General features: G+C 38.5%; 2 protein-coding genes and 2 pseudogenes across 6 annotated transcripts; 3 read left to right on the top strand and 1 right to left on the bottom strand.

The window, feature by feature from the left end:
* Positions 1-129: 129 nt before the first annotated feature.
* Positions 130-1,270, top strand: AT5G35604 (myosin heavy chain-like protein; the record flags this gene model as incomplete). Its single annotated transcript, NM_148034.1, has 4 exons — positions 130-347; positions 444-688; positions 766-893; positions 965-1,270. The coding sequence occupies 4 exons, from the start codon at positions 130-132 to the stop codon at positions 1,268-1,270; spliced, it is 897 nt and encodes a 298-aa protein (NP_680339.1).
* Positions 1,271-3,145: 1,875 nt separating this feature from the next.
* Positions 3,146-4,307, top strand: AT5G35603 (hypothetical protein (DUF3287); the record flags this gene model as incomplete). 3 transcript variants are annotated; one of them, NM_001161276.1, is made up of 4 exons in its annotated part: positions 3,195-3,353; positions 3,425-3,520; positions 3,562-3,655; positions 4,095-4,228. In NM_001161276.1, 4 exons carry the CDS (start codon positions 3,195-3,197, stop codon positions 4,226-4,228), a joined length of 483 nt encoding a protein of 160 aa, NP_001154748.1. The 3 variants fall into 3 exon arrangements, with proteins under 3 accessions (NP_001190424.1, NP_001154748.1, NP_680338.2); NM_001203495.1 differs by lacking the exon at positions 3,425-3,520 and having other exon boundaries at positions 3,146-3,353; positions 4,095-4,307; NM_148033.2 differs by having other exon boundaries at positions 3,425-4,250.
* An 827-nt stretch (positions 4,308-5,134) lies between these two features.
* Positions 5,135-10,360, bottom strand: AT5G35602 (annotated as a pseudogene; the record flags this gene model as incomplete). Its single annotated transcript has 1 exon — positions 5,135-10,360.
* A 2,011-nt stretch (positions 10,361-12,371) lies between these two features.
* AT5G35601 lies at positions 12,372-13,127 on the top strand (annotated as a pseudogene). The gene has a single exon.
* Positions 13,128-16,985: the final 3,858 nt, after the last annotated feature.

Here is a 16,985-nt window from a genome sequence, read left to right as displayed (position 1 = left end):
AATAGTCTTCGAAGGGGAAATCCATTGGAATTCTTTAACCCTCGATTGGTTCATAGAGGCTACCCGCAAACTCAGGATGAGTCCTCCTGACACCTTCATCATCTTCCACCTACTCCTTGGACTCAAGGAATGTCAACCGGGGCCATTGCTTTTCGGCGCAAGGTGCTGTCCAAGCCAATGACTGAGGCTTGCGAGGAGAACAACGTGTTCCTCGCGACTGCCATTGACAAGGAGGATTACACCTGGATCCTTCTTGTCGATGATGGTAGCGCCGAAGGAGCAAGATCTGCTTATGCTTTCAGGCCAACCCTCCACCGTGAGCACCGCGGAGGTCGTTCTCCTCGAAGGTCCCGATCACTTCGCCGCGACTCTCCTCGACCCAATTTCTGAAGTGGGTTAAGTAGTGAACCGCTAGCGGAACTGGTTCGTAAGAAAAGGGACAGGCCATCTCGTGGTAACTCTTCTCCGCGGAGGGACAAAGCAAGGGCTAGGACCGACTGTTCTCCCAGATTGTCGCCTCCTTCTCGAACAATGGGTCCTCCTCCTCCTGTCGCCACGTCCCCCTCTTCACAATGGAGTGGAGAGAAAACGGACCACAATACGGTTCCTCAAAAGGAGGGTGGTGAGCATCGAGATACTCCCCCGAGGTCAAAGGTCGTGCTTGTTCCTCAAACCAAATCCCTTATAGGTTTGGTTAATTATTATTATTTTTTAGTTACAACTTTGTTTGTATTTCTCAAGTTGTAACCCTACTACTTTTTTTAGCAATGGAAAAAGAGGGCAATGTCTTTCGCTGTTTCAAAACCCGCAAAGATGCGATTTTGCCAACTTTTGACAAATGGCGCCCGACAATTCGCGAACGCTACTTGCTCCATGCCCACCATACAGTCCGGGTAAATATTTTCTGCAATCCCTTATCCTTTCTTTCACTTCGTTAATAACAATCAATTATATCGTCTTGCAGGCAAACAGCAAATTCAATAACATGGTTGAGCACTACGAGGGGCTGCTACTCAGCTGGGAACAAGAGATCAACTCGTGGAGGAACAAATTCTCCTCTCTCGAGGCTGATCACCGCTCCTTTTCGGACTCTATGAATGACAAGCACGAGCTGGAAGAACAAGTTGACCACTTCAAATCCAAACTCTTGAAGTCAAATGACGAACTGCAAGCGCAGTATGGTCGATATGATGACCTTCAAACTGAACTTGCGGGTGTCCGAGATAGACTTTTCCAATCTGAGTCGGCTGCCGACGCCATGAACAACTAATTCATCGAACTCGATGCTGGGTACAAAGCTCGATCCAAACTGAGAGAAAATGAGTTGGCGAAGTTGGCATCGAATGCCCGAAAGGAGGTTAAAGGTCACGGGATGGAGTTGATCCAAAGGCTATCCTTTTAATTCCAACCAAGATGACTCGGTTTAAGCTTGAGTTGGACATCAAAGAGTATGAGAGCAATTTACTCTTGTTAGACCAGCTTCATGAAGAGGACTTTTCCGAGGAGTAAGAAAGATCCGAGTTGAACAACAATTTACAAGACAAGAAAGATCGTCTTTCAGTTCTCGCCTCCACGCCTTTCCACCGTCAACACTTTGAGGAATTCTTTACTGCATCACCTCCATAAGGTGAATCCGGACTCTACTGGGCCTGTAAGTCCTTTTATTTACAAATTTATTACCAGTGTGTCCGTATTTTTTAATTAATTCGAATATTTCTTCTAGGTCCGAGCAACTCGAATGAAGTTGTTCCACCCGATGTACCTGCCACATCGGTGATGTCCGTCGAACCTAACTCCACTCAGCCCAAATAGCCCTCGTTTGTGAACAGCGATCCCTAGAGGGCTATATATTTTGCCCAAGGGGGCTTTATATTTTGAAAAAGTTATTTGCCTTAGGAGGCCTTTAAACCTTTCAAATTTTGATCCCTAGAGGGTTTTGTTTACTTATCGCATGCGGGTTGGCAAAGTCCGCTTTTTGTTTTTAGAGTTTTTGGCCTTGTGGCTATGTTCTGAGATTTTAGGTTGATCAGACCCTTCTCATTAAATGCGAAAACCGAGCTCGGCTTAATACTAGTTTTTTTAGAGCTTTTGGCCTTATGGCTATGTTGGGCTTGGGCCTTATCTGTTTTATTTTGTACTAGATGAGTACCTGCACTACGTGCGGGTTTATGTATTACTATTTATAAATTATTTTATATAATGTCTGTTCATATAAAGTAAAGTTGAATGCATTGGGTTTGAAACATAAATATGATTTGTAATTGTTTTTGAAAAGTCCAACTATATTAGTTCATCTGAAAAAAGAATGTGCTTGAGTTGTTTTTTATTTTTCTTCTAGATTCTTAGTTTTTTTTTAATTTATAAATCCTTGTTTTTTTTGTTATATGTTTAGATTGTGAGACGGTGAAATTTTAAAAAATTTATTTCTTACACTAAAAATATAACATGTTTTTATTAACCATGTCTCTGCATATTCAATTCAATCATATTCAACTTGATGTTCTTGGAAAGTTTAGTTAAGTTCTTCTCATAGTCTTATATCTTACGTATTAGTTATAAGGATAGTTCCTCAAACATCTTTCAAGTTACTTGTTTTCTTAGAATAAATCTCGAAAGCTTAGATATATTTAATCTGCATATTCATTTAGTTTTTTTCATAATATTTTGTAGTTAAGGGTTATGTGTAGCATGTTTGGATTTTATGATCACTTTAGCCACTTAAGTGGATCTCAAAACTAAGGAGGATATATTGAATTAGAAAAAATGTAAAAAGAGTGATGATTCAAGTTCTGATTAATTATATCCTCCTATTTTAGTTGTTATATTGAATTAATTACTAATTATGTATTATTTATTTTATGAAATCTAGGTGGCAAGCTCTCATGTGTTAATGTGTCAAGTTGTAGGAGAGAGTTAGCCTCCTTTCATATATATGATTTAATGGACTTTTGCCTTTAATGCAACGGTTGCTCTTTCCCTTCTCGTTCCTCGAGAAATAAGAAAAGCTACACGCCTTTGAGGCAATAATTGCTTTTTCTCAATTTCCAAAAATGGTTTAAACCATTCGGACACGCCATCATTATTAAATTTTTGGTTCCAAGATAAACCCTAAATCTATTATAAATAGGTACTTATCTGCCAATGAACTCTCTCCAAACATGATTTCTGAAATCTACTTGAGAGATACTACGAAGATGGAAAACGAAGGCGCATCCACCGTTTGCCCTCTCGACCCAAGCAGTCTGCTGTTCTTGTCCGGCGATGGTTTCGAACCGGCCGGCGTCTTCTTTCCACATGCCGCATTCTACTTCCCTCCGAAAGACAAGAAGGAGGCGTATGACTTCATGGACAAGGTCGGTATCCGTTTTTCTTTCCTCAACCATACTTCTTATTTTTTCGTCATATTCGTTTGTTTCAATGCCAGGTTGTCGACAAACATCACCGTATGTGCGATGAGAGGCAACGCTTGGGTCTCAAAAGGCACACACTCGAGGCTCATATCGCTCGAGTGGAGAGGAAGGTGAGGGCTTTGGAAAGCGATCCCTTTCAATGGGAGTGCAGGAACTTCGACTCTGTCGCAAAGATCCCGACTATGCTCCGGATGTACCTCTGCGCCTGAGGTCAAGTTTCGGGGCTTGTGAATACTCCGGTCGAGGTGGTCCTGTCTGACAGCGAAGAGGATGATGAAGAAGAGGACAACAACCTTTGAAAGCGCGTCAAGAATGAACCCAAAGTGGACGACAAGAACGAGGCATCCACTTCGAATGCAGCACCGGCGATGAACGAGCCAGTTCCTGAGCCTCTTCCATAAATGTCCCCGAACTCATCTTTTTATTTTATTTCGCTTTTATTTTATATTTAACTCGTTATGAGCTTCGGTCCATTTTAAATTTTGGAAACTTTTGCTATTTTCCTGATTTCGAAATACTCTTTTAGAGATACGTCTTAAATGCAGGACTAGCTGGTAGGCATAAATCTTTCGGTGAATCACTCTGTTCTAGGATGGAAACTACGGACTCTAAGGGATGCGATGTTCCTATAAATTATAACTCTAACTTTTCCTTATTCCTCACCTTTTCCTTTTTTTTTTGTAGATATGGATTTCAACCTTCGATGTTCGGAATCCATGCCTGATTTCTCCAGGGTCGGAATAACGGATGGAGATGTCCCAAATGTGCCGGGAAGACGACCCTCTCCACCTCGTGGCTTCTTCCGTTTCCAAATCTAGGCTCCATGTGCTATGATCAAGGACCTCTATGAAAGAGACCAAGAGATCGCGATGGTCTTCATAAAGAGACTTGCGGTTCAACACCAAAAGCTTACGCTTGAAAGGAGGAAGCTACGGAAAAAGATTCACCGAATGCAGCGCAGGGTTACTAAGATATCAAGGGATCTTCATACCCTTGCATCTCATTCCGGGGATTGGATCGTGCTTGGAATCTCCGAGTTTGGATGCATCCTAAATTGTATCTTGCTGATTCTTGACCTCGCTGGACAAGGAGTTCAAGTATTCTGCTCATCGAGAAGAATTTCCATATTTGAAGTGTGTGTGTGACGCAACTATGCCTTATTTGCTTATTGCTGAATAAATGTTTCTTTGTTTCCAAGTTTTGTATGTTCGCATACTCGAACTTTATTTGCCTTGTTCGTTCGCACAGTCGAACTCCTTTTTCAATGACAAAATAAAACAAAATTTTATTAGTAGCTTAACTTGTCTCCGAGCTGCCTACGTATCCATTGCGGGATCAAGCCACACCGTAGTTCATGTACAACATAAAATAAAAATGCGTGTCACTTAAACATAAAACTTCTTCAAATTGACCACATTCAAAGGACGCTAGACCAGCCTGTCTTCCAAGTTTTTTAACTTATAAACACCATTCCGGACCACTTCGATAATAATGTAAGGTCCTTCCCAATTAATATCAAGCATGCCTGCTCCTTCTTCCTTTGTATTGTCAAAAACACGTTTAAGTACGTAATCTCCTACAAAGAAAGGCCTGCTCTTGATCTTGGTGTTGTAATAACGTGCTGTTATTTGCTAATTGTTTTGAATTCATATTAGAGCATGATCTCGCCTCTTGTTGATAGTATCCAGCGAATCGTCAAGCATTGCTGAGTTTTCTGCTTCGTTCAAGGGTGCTTCTGTTCGGCGAAGTCCGGGAACATTGAGTTCGGCCGGTACTACCACCTCCATGCCATATACTAAAGAAAATGGAGTTTCCCTATAGATCGCCTAGGAGTTGTGCGGTAAGCTCCAAGACGGGTTGGAGCTCATCGTACCATCCTCCCTTCAAATGATTCAAGCGTTTTTAAAGATTGCTCAGAATTGTTTTGTTTACGGCTTTGGCTTGGCCATTTCCTTGTGGATACCGCAGAGTAGAGTAAATGACTTTGATTCCCCAATCCGAACAAAAAGCTTTGAACTCGTGCAAAATGAATTGTGGTCCGTTATCAGTGACTATCTCGCACGGGACACCATGTCAACATATGATTCTTTTCTGAATGAAAGTTTTCACCGCCGAATCCTTGATATTAATGTATGCTTCTGCCTCAATCCATTTCGAGAAGTAATCCGTCAAGACCAAAAGATATTGTACACATATGCAATAGTCTCATACTGTCCATCGACCACCTCATGAATGGGTATGGAGTGGAGATGGAAGAAAACAACTCCAAAGGTTTATGGATTAAGGGTGCATGAAGTTGACAACGCTTACATCTTTGGGCAAACTTAACACAATCAATAATCATAGTGGGCCAATGGTATCCCATTCTTTTAATCTTGAACGGCATAGCCCTTCCCGACGAATATCTCCCATACAGCCCTTCATGCACTTCGCTCATGACAATTTCGACTTCGGGTCCAAAAAAAACACAGAAAGTAAGGGTGCACTGCCACCTCACCTAATATAATGCATTCTTGGAGAGACAAAATTTCGCATTAACAATTCTCATTTTCCTGGTTTGGCACTTGTTTTTTGGGAATTCGTCTGTTACAATGTAATGCTTAATTGGCTCCCTCCAATCAGCTCCCCAATCTTTAGCAGAATTTTGGTCGATTTCGTGAAATATACATGGCTCCGATTCGGGATGCTCATTTTGTTCAAGTATATCTTCTTCGATAAGTGGCTCGGTCTCTAAAATCTCTTCTGAAATTATGTGCTCTACTAGGATAATAGGCTCCTCGCTACTGCTTTCCTCGGGTATGTTTTCTCAGATGTGTTCTAACCTTTTGACTTCCTCCGTATGACGGGTGGTAACTCTACTTCCGGTTCACCACGGGCACGTGCCACTGCTCAAATCTTCTAATGACGAGAGTTTCTTTTTCGTCTTTAATGCTTCGCTCCGAGATGCATTCTACTGGAATGATTCTATTTAACTCAGGATCCAAAGATGATGCTAATGCGGCGAGTGCATCCGCGGTTGTATCCTCTCCTCGAGGCATTTGAACTAGTTTAAATTTCTTGAAGCTTTAGACAGATCTTTAACTACTTCAAGATATGCTTCCATTCTCGAGTCTTTGGCTTCGTAGTCTCCATTGAACTGGTTAATTACTAATTGCGAGTCACAATAAGCGACCACTTCTTCAACTCCAACTCCTTGTGCCAACCGAAGTCTGGCAATTAAGGCTTCATATTTTCTGCCTCATTATTAGAAGCACTAAATAGTAAGCGGAACGACTGTTCAAGAATTTCCGATGTGGGTCACTCCAACTTGATTCCCACTTTGGATCCTTGCTTTGATGAAGACCCGTCTACATGCAATTTCCAAGTCTGATTCTCCGGTTGTTCTGGCGCACCAAGTATTGGTAGCTTGGTCAAGAAATCAGCCAAAACTTGGGCCTTCATGCTCACCCTGCTTTTAAACTCTATATCATACTCACTGAGCTCTACTGCCCACGTCGCTAATCGTCCTGACTGATTTGGGTTGTGAAGTATTGTTCGAAGTGGCTGGTTGGTCTATACTTCGATTGGGTGGGATTGAAAGTACGGACGTAGCTTTCGAGCAGAAGTCACCACCGCGAGTGCAAGTTTTTCCATCATTGTATACCGAGTTTTTGGATCCGTCATTGACTTGCTTATGTAATAAATCGGCTTTTGTTCTCCACGATCCTCCCGAATCAGGACTTCACTGACTGCATGATTTGATAACAAAACATACAAATAAAGCTTCTCATCCACATTGAGTTTGGACAATATGGGTGGAGTGGTTAGGTATGCTTTTAGCTGTCCAAAAGTTTCTTCACATTTCTAATCCCAAAGGAACTCTTTGTTTCCTTTTAGAATTTGATAATATGGTAACGATTTGTCCTTTGATCTTGAGATAAAACGGTTCAAAGCTGCAATCCGACCGGCCAACCGTTGTACTTCTTTAAAGTTTTTTGGAGATAACATATTTAGAAAGGCGCGCGTTGATTTGGTTCGGATTGGCTTTGATTCCTCTTTTAATCACAATATAACCAAGAAATTCTCCGGACGGGACTCCGAAAGTACACTTCGCCGGGTTTAGCTTCATTTGATATTGATTGAGAATTTCAAAACACTCTTCTAGGTGCTTAACGTGGTCTTCTTTTTTCAGTAACTTGAAAAACATATCATTTATGTAGACTTCCATCGTTTTCCCGAGATGCTTATGGAACATCTTATTGACCAATCGTTGATAAGTTGCTCCTGCATTTATTAAACCAAAAGGCATTACCTATTAACAATAAATACCTCTATTCGTGATGAATGACGTTTTTTCCTGATCCTCGGGATTCATCATTATTTGATTATAACCCGAGAAGACATCCATGAAAGTTAACAACTCATTTCTTGCAGTAGACTCCACGAGTCGATCTTTGGAGCGGGAAGCGGGAGCGGGAAGCTATCCTTTGGGCATGCTTTATTGAGGTCTGTGAAATCGATGCATACGACGTCCTTTCCATTCTTCTTTTTGAGGACAACAGTATTTGCCATCCACTCCAAGTACTCCACCTCTCTTATAGATCTTATCTTTAAAATTTTGTCCACTTCGTCGTTTACTGCCTTTGTTCGCTTTGCTCTGAGTTTTCTCCTGTTTTGTTTTACAGGCTTAAAGCTCAGATCCACGTTCAGCTCATGGCAAATTATGCTCGGATCTATCTCAGGCATATTTGCTGCTGACCACGCAAATAAGGTCTTGTTTTTCCTCAAAAATTCTATCAAAGTTTCTTTTAGTTCACCGGTCAAAGTAGCCTCAATTCAAATTTTACGGTCTGGCTGGTCTTCGTCTAACGCAACTTCGATCACGAAATCATCCACCTTTTGCCCACTAGGAAATCTTGGAAGTACTTCTTTCTTCGTGGGCTTCGTTAATTGCTATTGGATCTTCAAACGGTGGCTAGCTAGATAACACGTTTGCAAAGCTTCCTGATCTCCTCGAATTGTTTCCACTCCGCTCGAGGTTGGAAACTTGATGCTTTGATGATATGTAAAGGGGACCGCCTTTATTAGATAAATCCAGGGAGTCCCGAGGATGATGTTATATGCTGTTGGTTTATCAAAGACAACAAATTCTACGATTTTTGACACCTTCCTGGCAAGAACAGGTAGATTAATCGTTCCGAGAGACATGGTTGACTCACTTGTAAATGCCACCAAAGGAGATGGGGGTCCCACCACATCAGCTCAACTAATCCCCATCCTTTCCAAAGTACTCAGGAAAATTAAATCCAACGAACTGCCTATATCAACAAGAATTCTCGAAACTTCAAAATTAGCAACATCCAAAGTAATGACCAAAGCATCATCATGAGTTCTTTCAAGGTGTCGGGTTTCTTCCTCTTTGAATGATATTGAAGCGCCTTGAAAATCAACTTCCTCGCTGAAGCTTGCTTTAAGCAAAACATTATGTCTATGCTTCTTGATAGCACTGATCGAATATCGGTAAAGTTTGGAAGTTCCAAGAATCACATTGACATTTCCCTTTGAACTTCTTGGTTCTTCCTTGTTTGATGACCTCGGCCTTTTTACGGTAGGGTTTTGAGCTTCAGGATTGTGTCTTGCCTCATGATATCTTTCCATGAAATCTTCTATGTTGAATATGGAAAGGTCTCCGCTTGCCCACAACTCCGCGAGATGCCTTTTGAAGACACTGCAATCTTTGGTCAAGTGCCCAGTCACTCTATGTATGTCGCAGTACAAACTTTCATCTCGGACCCAAGTGTTCGACATTCTTTTTCCTTGGAATTACTTTCCGACGTTGTTGTTGAAAGGTTGTGCCCTGAATTTTTTAGGCCCTTCGTTATCCCTAGGCTCAAATTTCTTTGTAATGAACGTGACCGATGGCTTCGCTTGCTTATTCCTTTTCGTGAAGCTCTCTTTTACATCTTTTACTTCCATCCAGTTGTTAGCGCGGAAAAGCGCATCTTGGATTGTGTCCGGTTTGTGAAGTATTAGATCTTCCTTAAACCTTGAATCATACCACAAACCTTTCTGAAGGGAGGACAAAGCTGACTGTTGCGACACTCTTGGGAGCTTCGAAAGCACACCTTTGAACTTTGTAATGAAAGCTCGAAGTGACTCATTCGGTCCTTGCGATAGATTCCAAAGGTCGGTGTCCAAATTGCTTTTATCCATAAGTATGGAGTATTGTTTCAGGAACACAGCTGACAATTCGTTGAAATTGCTAATTAATCATGGCTTCAATTGGGTGAACCACATCAGTGCTTGCCCACATAGATTCTCAGAAAAGAGTTTGCAGTATCCCGCATCCTCTTCGGTTTCATCTAAGTCGACTCGTCCAGCGGCGATCAGGAAAGCTGCAAGATAACTCTTTGGGTCTTCCAATCCGTTGTAAGATTGAGCTTCCGAGAATCTCTAATTCTCAAGCTTGCGATTTGAGGAGTGAAAGGTGTTCGCGTAGTTTCTTCAATGACTCGATCGATGTCTGGCTCCGAACTGGTGGCCTGATGGAACTTTGATTTCATCTCTTTCAATTCTTGGCTAACCTTTCTCATGGTCTCGAACTGGTCAAGACTTTCTTGCTCGTGCTGATGTGCTAATTGGTCATCGTCTCCAAGCTGCGTCTCCACATCCTCCAGATGAATTACTGTGTTAGCAGCATCAAGAGTTGTCTGTCCACTGGTTCCATTCCTTGCAAGGGAACTCGACGAATTGAGCATTCTTCTTAGGACTCCAATAGGGTTTCCTGCACTTAGAGAACGAACACGAGATAGTATAGTACTAACGTGTTGGCTAAGAGATACTTGGGTTGTTTGTAGTGTGGTAACAGTTTTTTCCACATCCGAGAACTTATGTGTCATGTCCGATATGGTTTGCTGCATAGTTTTGAGTGTTTCGGCCAACGATGTACTGAGAGCGTCTTCTCCGGCCATTGCTGCTTGTCTCGAAAATGTGGTGAAAAAATCTGATGACTCAAGAATCCTCCATCCCCACAAACGGCGCCAAAATATGAATGTCGGATTCACACACTCAAGTATTTATTTATTTAGTGAGATGGATTATTCTTGAGGACAAAAATCAAATGTATAAAGCTACGAATTGGTATAAAAATGGCTATAGTATCTTTGCTAGAAAAATTGCATGTGTCCTACATGGCTCACAACGTCTTACTTATACTAGTACATAACATTTAATTCTCAATTATACATAATATTTCTCCCTTAACTGCATCTGTTTCAGTCTTCGAGTTTAATGTTCAAACGTTTGAATTTGAATTGACTTTGGACTTCGTGGGCTTTGATACCCGGCCCGAGAACCTTAAGCCGAACTGTCCTTAATTTCGACCTTGTCACCATCCCGCAGAACGGCCACCTCGTCCATGTCTTCCCTCTCAATTCGAGGTTCTCATGGGCCGTATCCCTTATGGGCTTCTCTCATGCTTATGTGGCAATTTTTGGTTGGTCCTGGACTACTGGTGCGGGATCCGACACCAACACCTATGTCCTTTTTGGAACAGTACACAATTTGGAAAAAATTTAAAAGTCCAATATATTTCCTATTCGATTGTACAAGTCCAATATATGTATGTGTTCTATTTCACAGGTTAGCATTGACTTTGAGACAGAGTATATTGGGGAGAACAAGAAAGATAAGGATGTCTTCCTCAGGGATATCTAGCCTACCATAGAGGAAATTGCTCAGGTACTTGCAACTTAGAATCATCGAATGTATTTCTCTCCAGGTACACATTAATTGAACTTTCTATAGGAATATGTTACAGGTTGTTCACTCTAGTGTGTTACCCGACATGTTTCGAGCTACTTATGATTCCATCTAGAAGTGTCAATTGGGCTGTCCAAAGCCCAATGGTCATGTCCAATTGGACCATTAGTTTTAATGGATGATCTTTATTGGACAATGGTCTGAAAATTTGTCCAAAACCATTAAGGACCATGTCCAATGGTCAGCCCATAACTTAATGTTATTTGCCAATGTCTGAAAATAAGTTCATCAAAAGAGTTAAGCTTAGATTTGGGAATTAACAAATGTCTGAATATTATTTGCCAATGTTTGATCGCCAATCTTGTAAAGCCGATGATTCCATGTATGGCCACTCTCTGCAAAAAAATAATAAACCAATGAGTCATGAACTTGCTACCTCTAATCCGTTTCCTGCAAAACAACGTTTTGTCAAACAAGTGATGGATTGTGGTGAGAAACGATTACTTAATTACAAGCTCTAAACGTTCATAAACATTAGCAAACACACACTAAACGTTCATACACTTAGCTCCATACATAAACACCAAGCTCTACACAAGTAATTACAAGCTCTACCAAAACCAAACTCTACATATTCTGTGAGGCATTTCATCAAACACATGGTTGGCATCAAAGGAAGGGAGAGAGAGAATAACAAAGAATAGCAAACAAGTGAAATTTGGACAAACCCACAAGCTGAAATCAAAGAAAGCATATGCAGAATCACAATTAAGGAACAGAAAATAACAAAGCGATGAAATTGCATAAGGACTTAGAGAATAAAATCAATGAGACTATCATATGAACGCATATTTTAGAGAGAACTTATTCTAATCAACGGATTCATATTCTAGTAGAACTAACGGGAGTAGGAGTTGAGAGAGAGGTCGAAGCGAGAGAGAGAGAGCTTCGTCGCCGAGATAGAGAAGAGAAGAAAATTGATGTGTTGAGAAAATTGATGGACCAACCATAGACCGTGTGGGCTAGCCCATTAAATCCGCGGACATAATTGGTCTTTAGACCATTTAACCCGTTTTCGTTACGGGTCGACCATGGACTGTCCATAATGTTGTGGACTGGGCTTAGCCCATGGTCAGATGACCATTTGACGGTTCTAATTCCATCACCAAGGGAAACACGATTTAGAATCACCGGAGATTAACCGCAAATATTTCAACTCATATGGAAGTCTATGCGGTAACAATGAAATTATGGCTTTGGGAACATTTGTGAATATCAGACTTGTTAACAAGCTATTAAATGGATAAGTTTGCCCTAAGACAGTTCACATTCCTATTGGGTGAAAATCTTTTTCTTCGATGCTGCCATGGTTTGTGTTTCTTGGCTTAATTTTCCCAAGGAAATCTTGTGGGTTTAATACTGATTGTATAATGATAATGTCTGTTTTTTTTCAGAGATACAAAGCAGCTTGTTAGGCCACAATTATTCTGGTTGGAGCTGAGTATGGTAGTGGTAGCTCCCGTGATTTAGCTGCCAAGAGACCCATGTTACAGGTTTGAACCTCCCTCTATATCTCTTTCTCTCTCTGAAGTTTGTGTCCTAAATTCTTTGAGGCAAAATTTTGTTGTTTTTACAGGGCGTTAAAGCAGAGTGATCTCAAATAGTTTAGAAAGGATTCACCGGAGTAATTTGGTGGGAATGGAAATCATCCCATTATGTTTTAAGTCTAGTGAGGATGCAGACACCCTTGGATTGATAGGTAAGGAGCTTTACACTATCCATCTCCCAATCGATATTTCAGAGATAAGACCTGGGGAAGATGTTACTACCAATACAGACACTGGGAAATTTTCCACCTGCATAGTCCGCTTTGACACTGAGGTATATTGTCCACTCCCATTGTTCAAAATGTTGTTTGGTGAAGAAAAATAGATTTCATTGTAAAGTAAGGGTAAACGTGCATAGGTGGAACTCGCTTACTTCAACCACAGAGACATACTTTCATATGTCATCAAAAACTTGAGCAATCAATGAAGAATCAGGTGGTGATGATCCTTTGTAATTATTTCCACAGCAGCGCCAACATTTGTGCGGTTGCGAATAGAGAAATAAGATTGTTCTTTCTTTTTGTCAGAGTTTAATTCATTTCATAAGCAGATTCGAGTCTGTCGACGATTAGTTTTACTTCACCAAAATGATCTTATTCATAGAGTCTTATAATGGCAATGTGTTATTCAAATGCGATGGTGATTTTGAGTGTATGAGAGATGAAAGCTGACTAGTATTTATGTTTGTACAATATAGTTGGATTCAAGGTATGATATATTTGGTATATGAATGTCTACTTTTGTTTAGCATCTATTTAGGTATAAATATAACTACGTAAAGAAACTCGTGCATGTAAATCTTATGTTATTAATTTATGAGAGAACAATCTAAGAAAAAGTCAAAGTTTTTATACTGAATCCTAAGATATCAAAACTAAATTTTCTAAATGCGGTAAAATATTCTAAATTAAAATGATGATGTAGCAATATTATGCAAGTCACACGATCTAAAATAACTTTGGCTAAACTTATGAAGTGCATTCTATTTTCTTTCAAGTTATAAAGTTATCGCACTTCAGTGCAATTAACTTTATGGTACTTTATTTGGTTCAATTAAAAATATTAACTTTTGTTTAAAGGATTTGTGACAAAGATTTACGTTGTACCGCAACTGGATGAGTATCTTAACATACCCATGAATTCTTGAAATCAATAAAATACACACAACACATTACATAAACATTTTTTCCAAAAGAAAAAAAACATAATTAGTTAAACATAGGATAAAACTTAAAAGTCTTCTTTGCTAATTATAATGGGGTCCTTATCAGCTCGCCACCCACATGGGTTAGCGATATAAACCATCAAATGTAGATATTTGAAAATATCTTACTATCTTGGGATTAGCCGCATTCACTTTCTCCCTCATACTTTTGTTTCTCAAGTATAAGAAAGCTAAGAAAACAATCCAGTCAAGCCAAGTCCGTTAGAATCCGGAACACTCTGTCGTTGTCTAAGTACGGTAATTTACGTCACTAGCTAGCTTCATGAGGCTATAAGAGTTATAAATACTGATTATTTCTCTGTAACAAAAATTGCCAGGACACTTAGACAAACCTCTAGGAGATATTTTCTAATATAAGTAAAAGGTATGGATCTATTTGAAACTTTTAATTTTGGTCACATCATTTAACCAAATGAAAGTTGAGGAATCAGTCATATAATTGGATTAAATACTTTTTAATTTTTAATGTTCTTTTTATCATCTTTGTTTAATACATGATAAAAAAAATATATTATAAGTTTTTGTGTATTAATGATTAATAAATTATGACATTAACTCTAAGTATCTCATATACTTTTGAAAAAAAATGGTAACATGTTTTCGAGAAATTGTTGAGGTATGCTTGAGGAGAATTTGAGCAAAACATATTTGTTAGATCGGATGAATATTGAGGAATTTTTGAGGAATATTGTTTGAAAAGATAATTGTGAAGAAAAGATTTCAGAATGTGGTGGGACCACATTCATCCTTTTATTTTTGTTTGAATTGTTAAGAAATACTATTTGAAAAAATAATTTTGTAATTTACCTCTTTTTCAAAGTAGTAACTTTTTTTTACCAAAAAAAATGGAAATGAATTATGTGCCTAGTATGTTTTATATTTTATAATATTTATTTCAGAATAGTGTATATTGAAGTTGTAAGATCGCGATATATATAATATTTTTATTTTGGTAAGGAAATATTTCAACTATAAATCCAATATTTTTTTAGTTCTTGTGTTTGTTTGTGTTATTTTGAAAGAAACTTTGGTTAATTTTAATAGAACAAATAAATAAGACAAATATTGATAAATAAGTTCTATCTACAATATGATTTTAAAGCAATATATTTTTATTTTGCATAAAAGGCTTTATATATTCAAAATTATTGGGATTTTAAAAAAAACATTTACAAGGTCCCATATTAAAAACAAAAATAAATCCAGGAACTATAACTTTCAATAGTATAAATTTTTTTATATTAAAATTTGCTAACTTTATTTTAAGTTTTTTAATCAACAACTCTATTAGATTGACTCTAATAAGTCAATGCTGAGGAATTTTGTTTGCAGATGTGATAATATGAGGTTGGGTATGAATATTCGTGCCAAGTGATCCAGTAATATCCCAGTTTCAGGAATATGGTGGTGCATGCGAAAATTTTTAAAAGAATTGATTTGGTCATATATGTTACCAAAATGCACATTTGTTTTGGTCAAATGTCTTGAGAGAAATTCATAGTTTAGCATGTTTGGGCTCGAGCAATTTCAGGATGAGTGACCTTTCCGGAAATAATTGTCGAAACCGTGTGAGTGAGAACAAAACACGAAAAAGATAGTCTCTCGGACGTAGCGGACCGAGTGTCAGACAAAGATGGATCCGTGGGCCCGAGAGAGAAGATGGGATCCACTGATAGAGACAGTCCGGACGTTACCAATTTAATCCATTACAACCGTCGTGTCAATAATCAAAATTAGATACTTATTATCGTAATAAATACAATTAAGAGAAACAAAGAGAACGTGAACCACTTAGTTACAATCATAAAATTACCTCAGCAAATTGGGAAAAATATAAACGAACAACACCCCGACTATAAAAAATGGTTGAAAAAAGTTCTAACTTTCTAATGAACATAATACATGTTTAGCTTTTACTGATTTCTATTTTTTGTCAAAATATTTTGTAACAAAAAGGATCATATCGTTAAATGGATTAATGAGGTTAAACTATTTGTTATCACCGTAGTTAAAGCGAAAAAGTCATTTAAATCATTATTGTCATAAGGAGTCGTTTGAATAACCCACAAAAACTTCAAATTGATTGCTACGGTTTGAAATCAGTTTTACCAACATTTTGCAAATTAGTTACTTGAATTCTCTTGTTCTCTCTTAATTTGATTCCTCTAGTTAATTATTTTTCATCCGATTAGTTAATTATTCTTATATGTTGTGTGTTTCGGAGACCCTGAAGTGCTATTTCATGTTTGATAAGTTTGGGATGATTCTCTCTTAGCTTTTACAAAAAGAACCACACAATCGTTATTTGCTTCAAGATCTTAGAGTAGCCTGATCTGACGCATATACTATTTGAATTATGTTTTTTCTCTTGTCATACATCTCTATAGACACTGAACATTATTGTCATAAGACTTTGCACAAATCTTCAATTATGGTTTGTATAGCTTAATGTCATATCTAGTTTTCAAAGAATATCTAAGAATCGTAATCTTGAAATCATCTGGAAAAGTAAAAGTTTTCTCCAACGTTAGCAACTCATTAGGATCTTCATCAAACTCTTAATCCTTCAACAAAATCTCTGTGAGATGTCAAAAGATCTGGAATCTTCTCCCTAAACTAAATACTATTTTTACTATATATGTCTGGAGTTAAAGTGGAGGCTTGTCCTAAGAATAGAGAAAGCGTGAGAAGCCGCCACAGAATCGACATGGTTCGCAAAAAGAAACTAAGAAGATTTTGGCGTCACTTTGAGAACTGACTTTATTTCATGATTCTTTAAAAGCGGATGATCAAATGCAGGCTGGTCTCTCATATGGACGCAATCTATAATATCACCATTAGTACTCTGTTTGTAGTTGATTTTGAAACAAACTATCAATATATTTATCATAAATATGTATATATATATATATGCATATATATGTAGATATATGACTCTGTATGCATTAAGTGTTAATTAGTTGCCCAAATGGATATATGTGACTCTGTATCATGTATTGAAAT

The sequence above is a fragment of the Arabidopsis thaliana genome, chromosome 5 (assembly GCF_000001735.4).
Source record: "Arabidopsis thaliana chromosome 5, partial sequence".
NCBI classification, from domain to species: domain Eukaryota; kingdom Viridiplantae; phylum Streptophyta; class Magnoliopsida; order Brassicales; family Brassicaceae; genus Arabidopsis; species Arabidopsis thaliana.
This window is presented reverse-complemented; position numbering and strand designations above follow the sequence as displayed.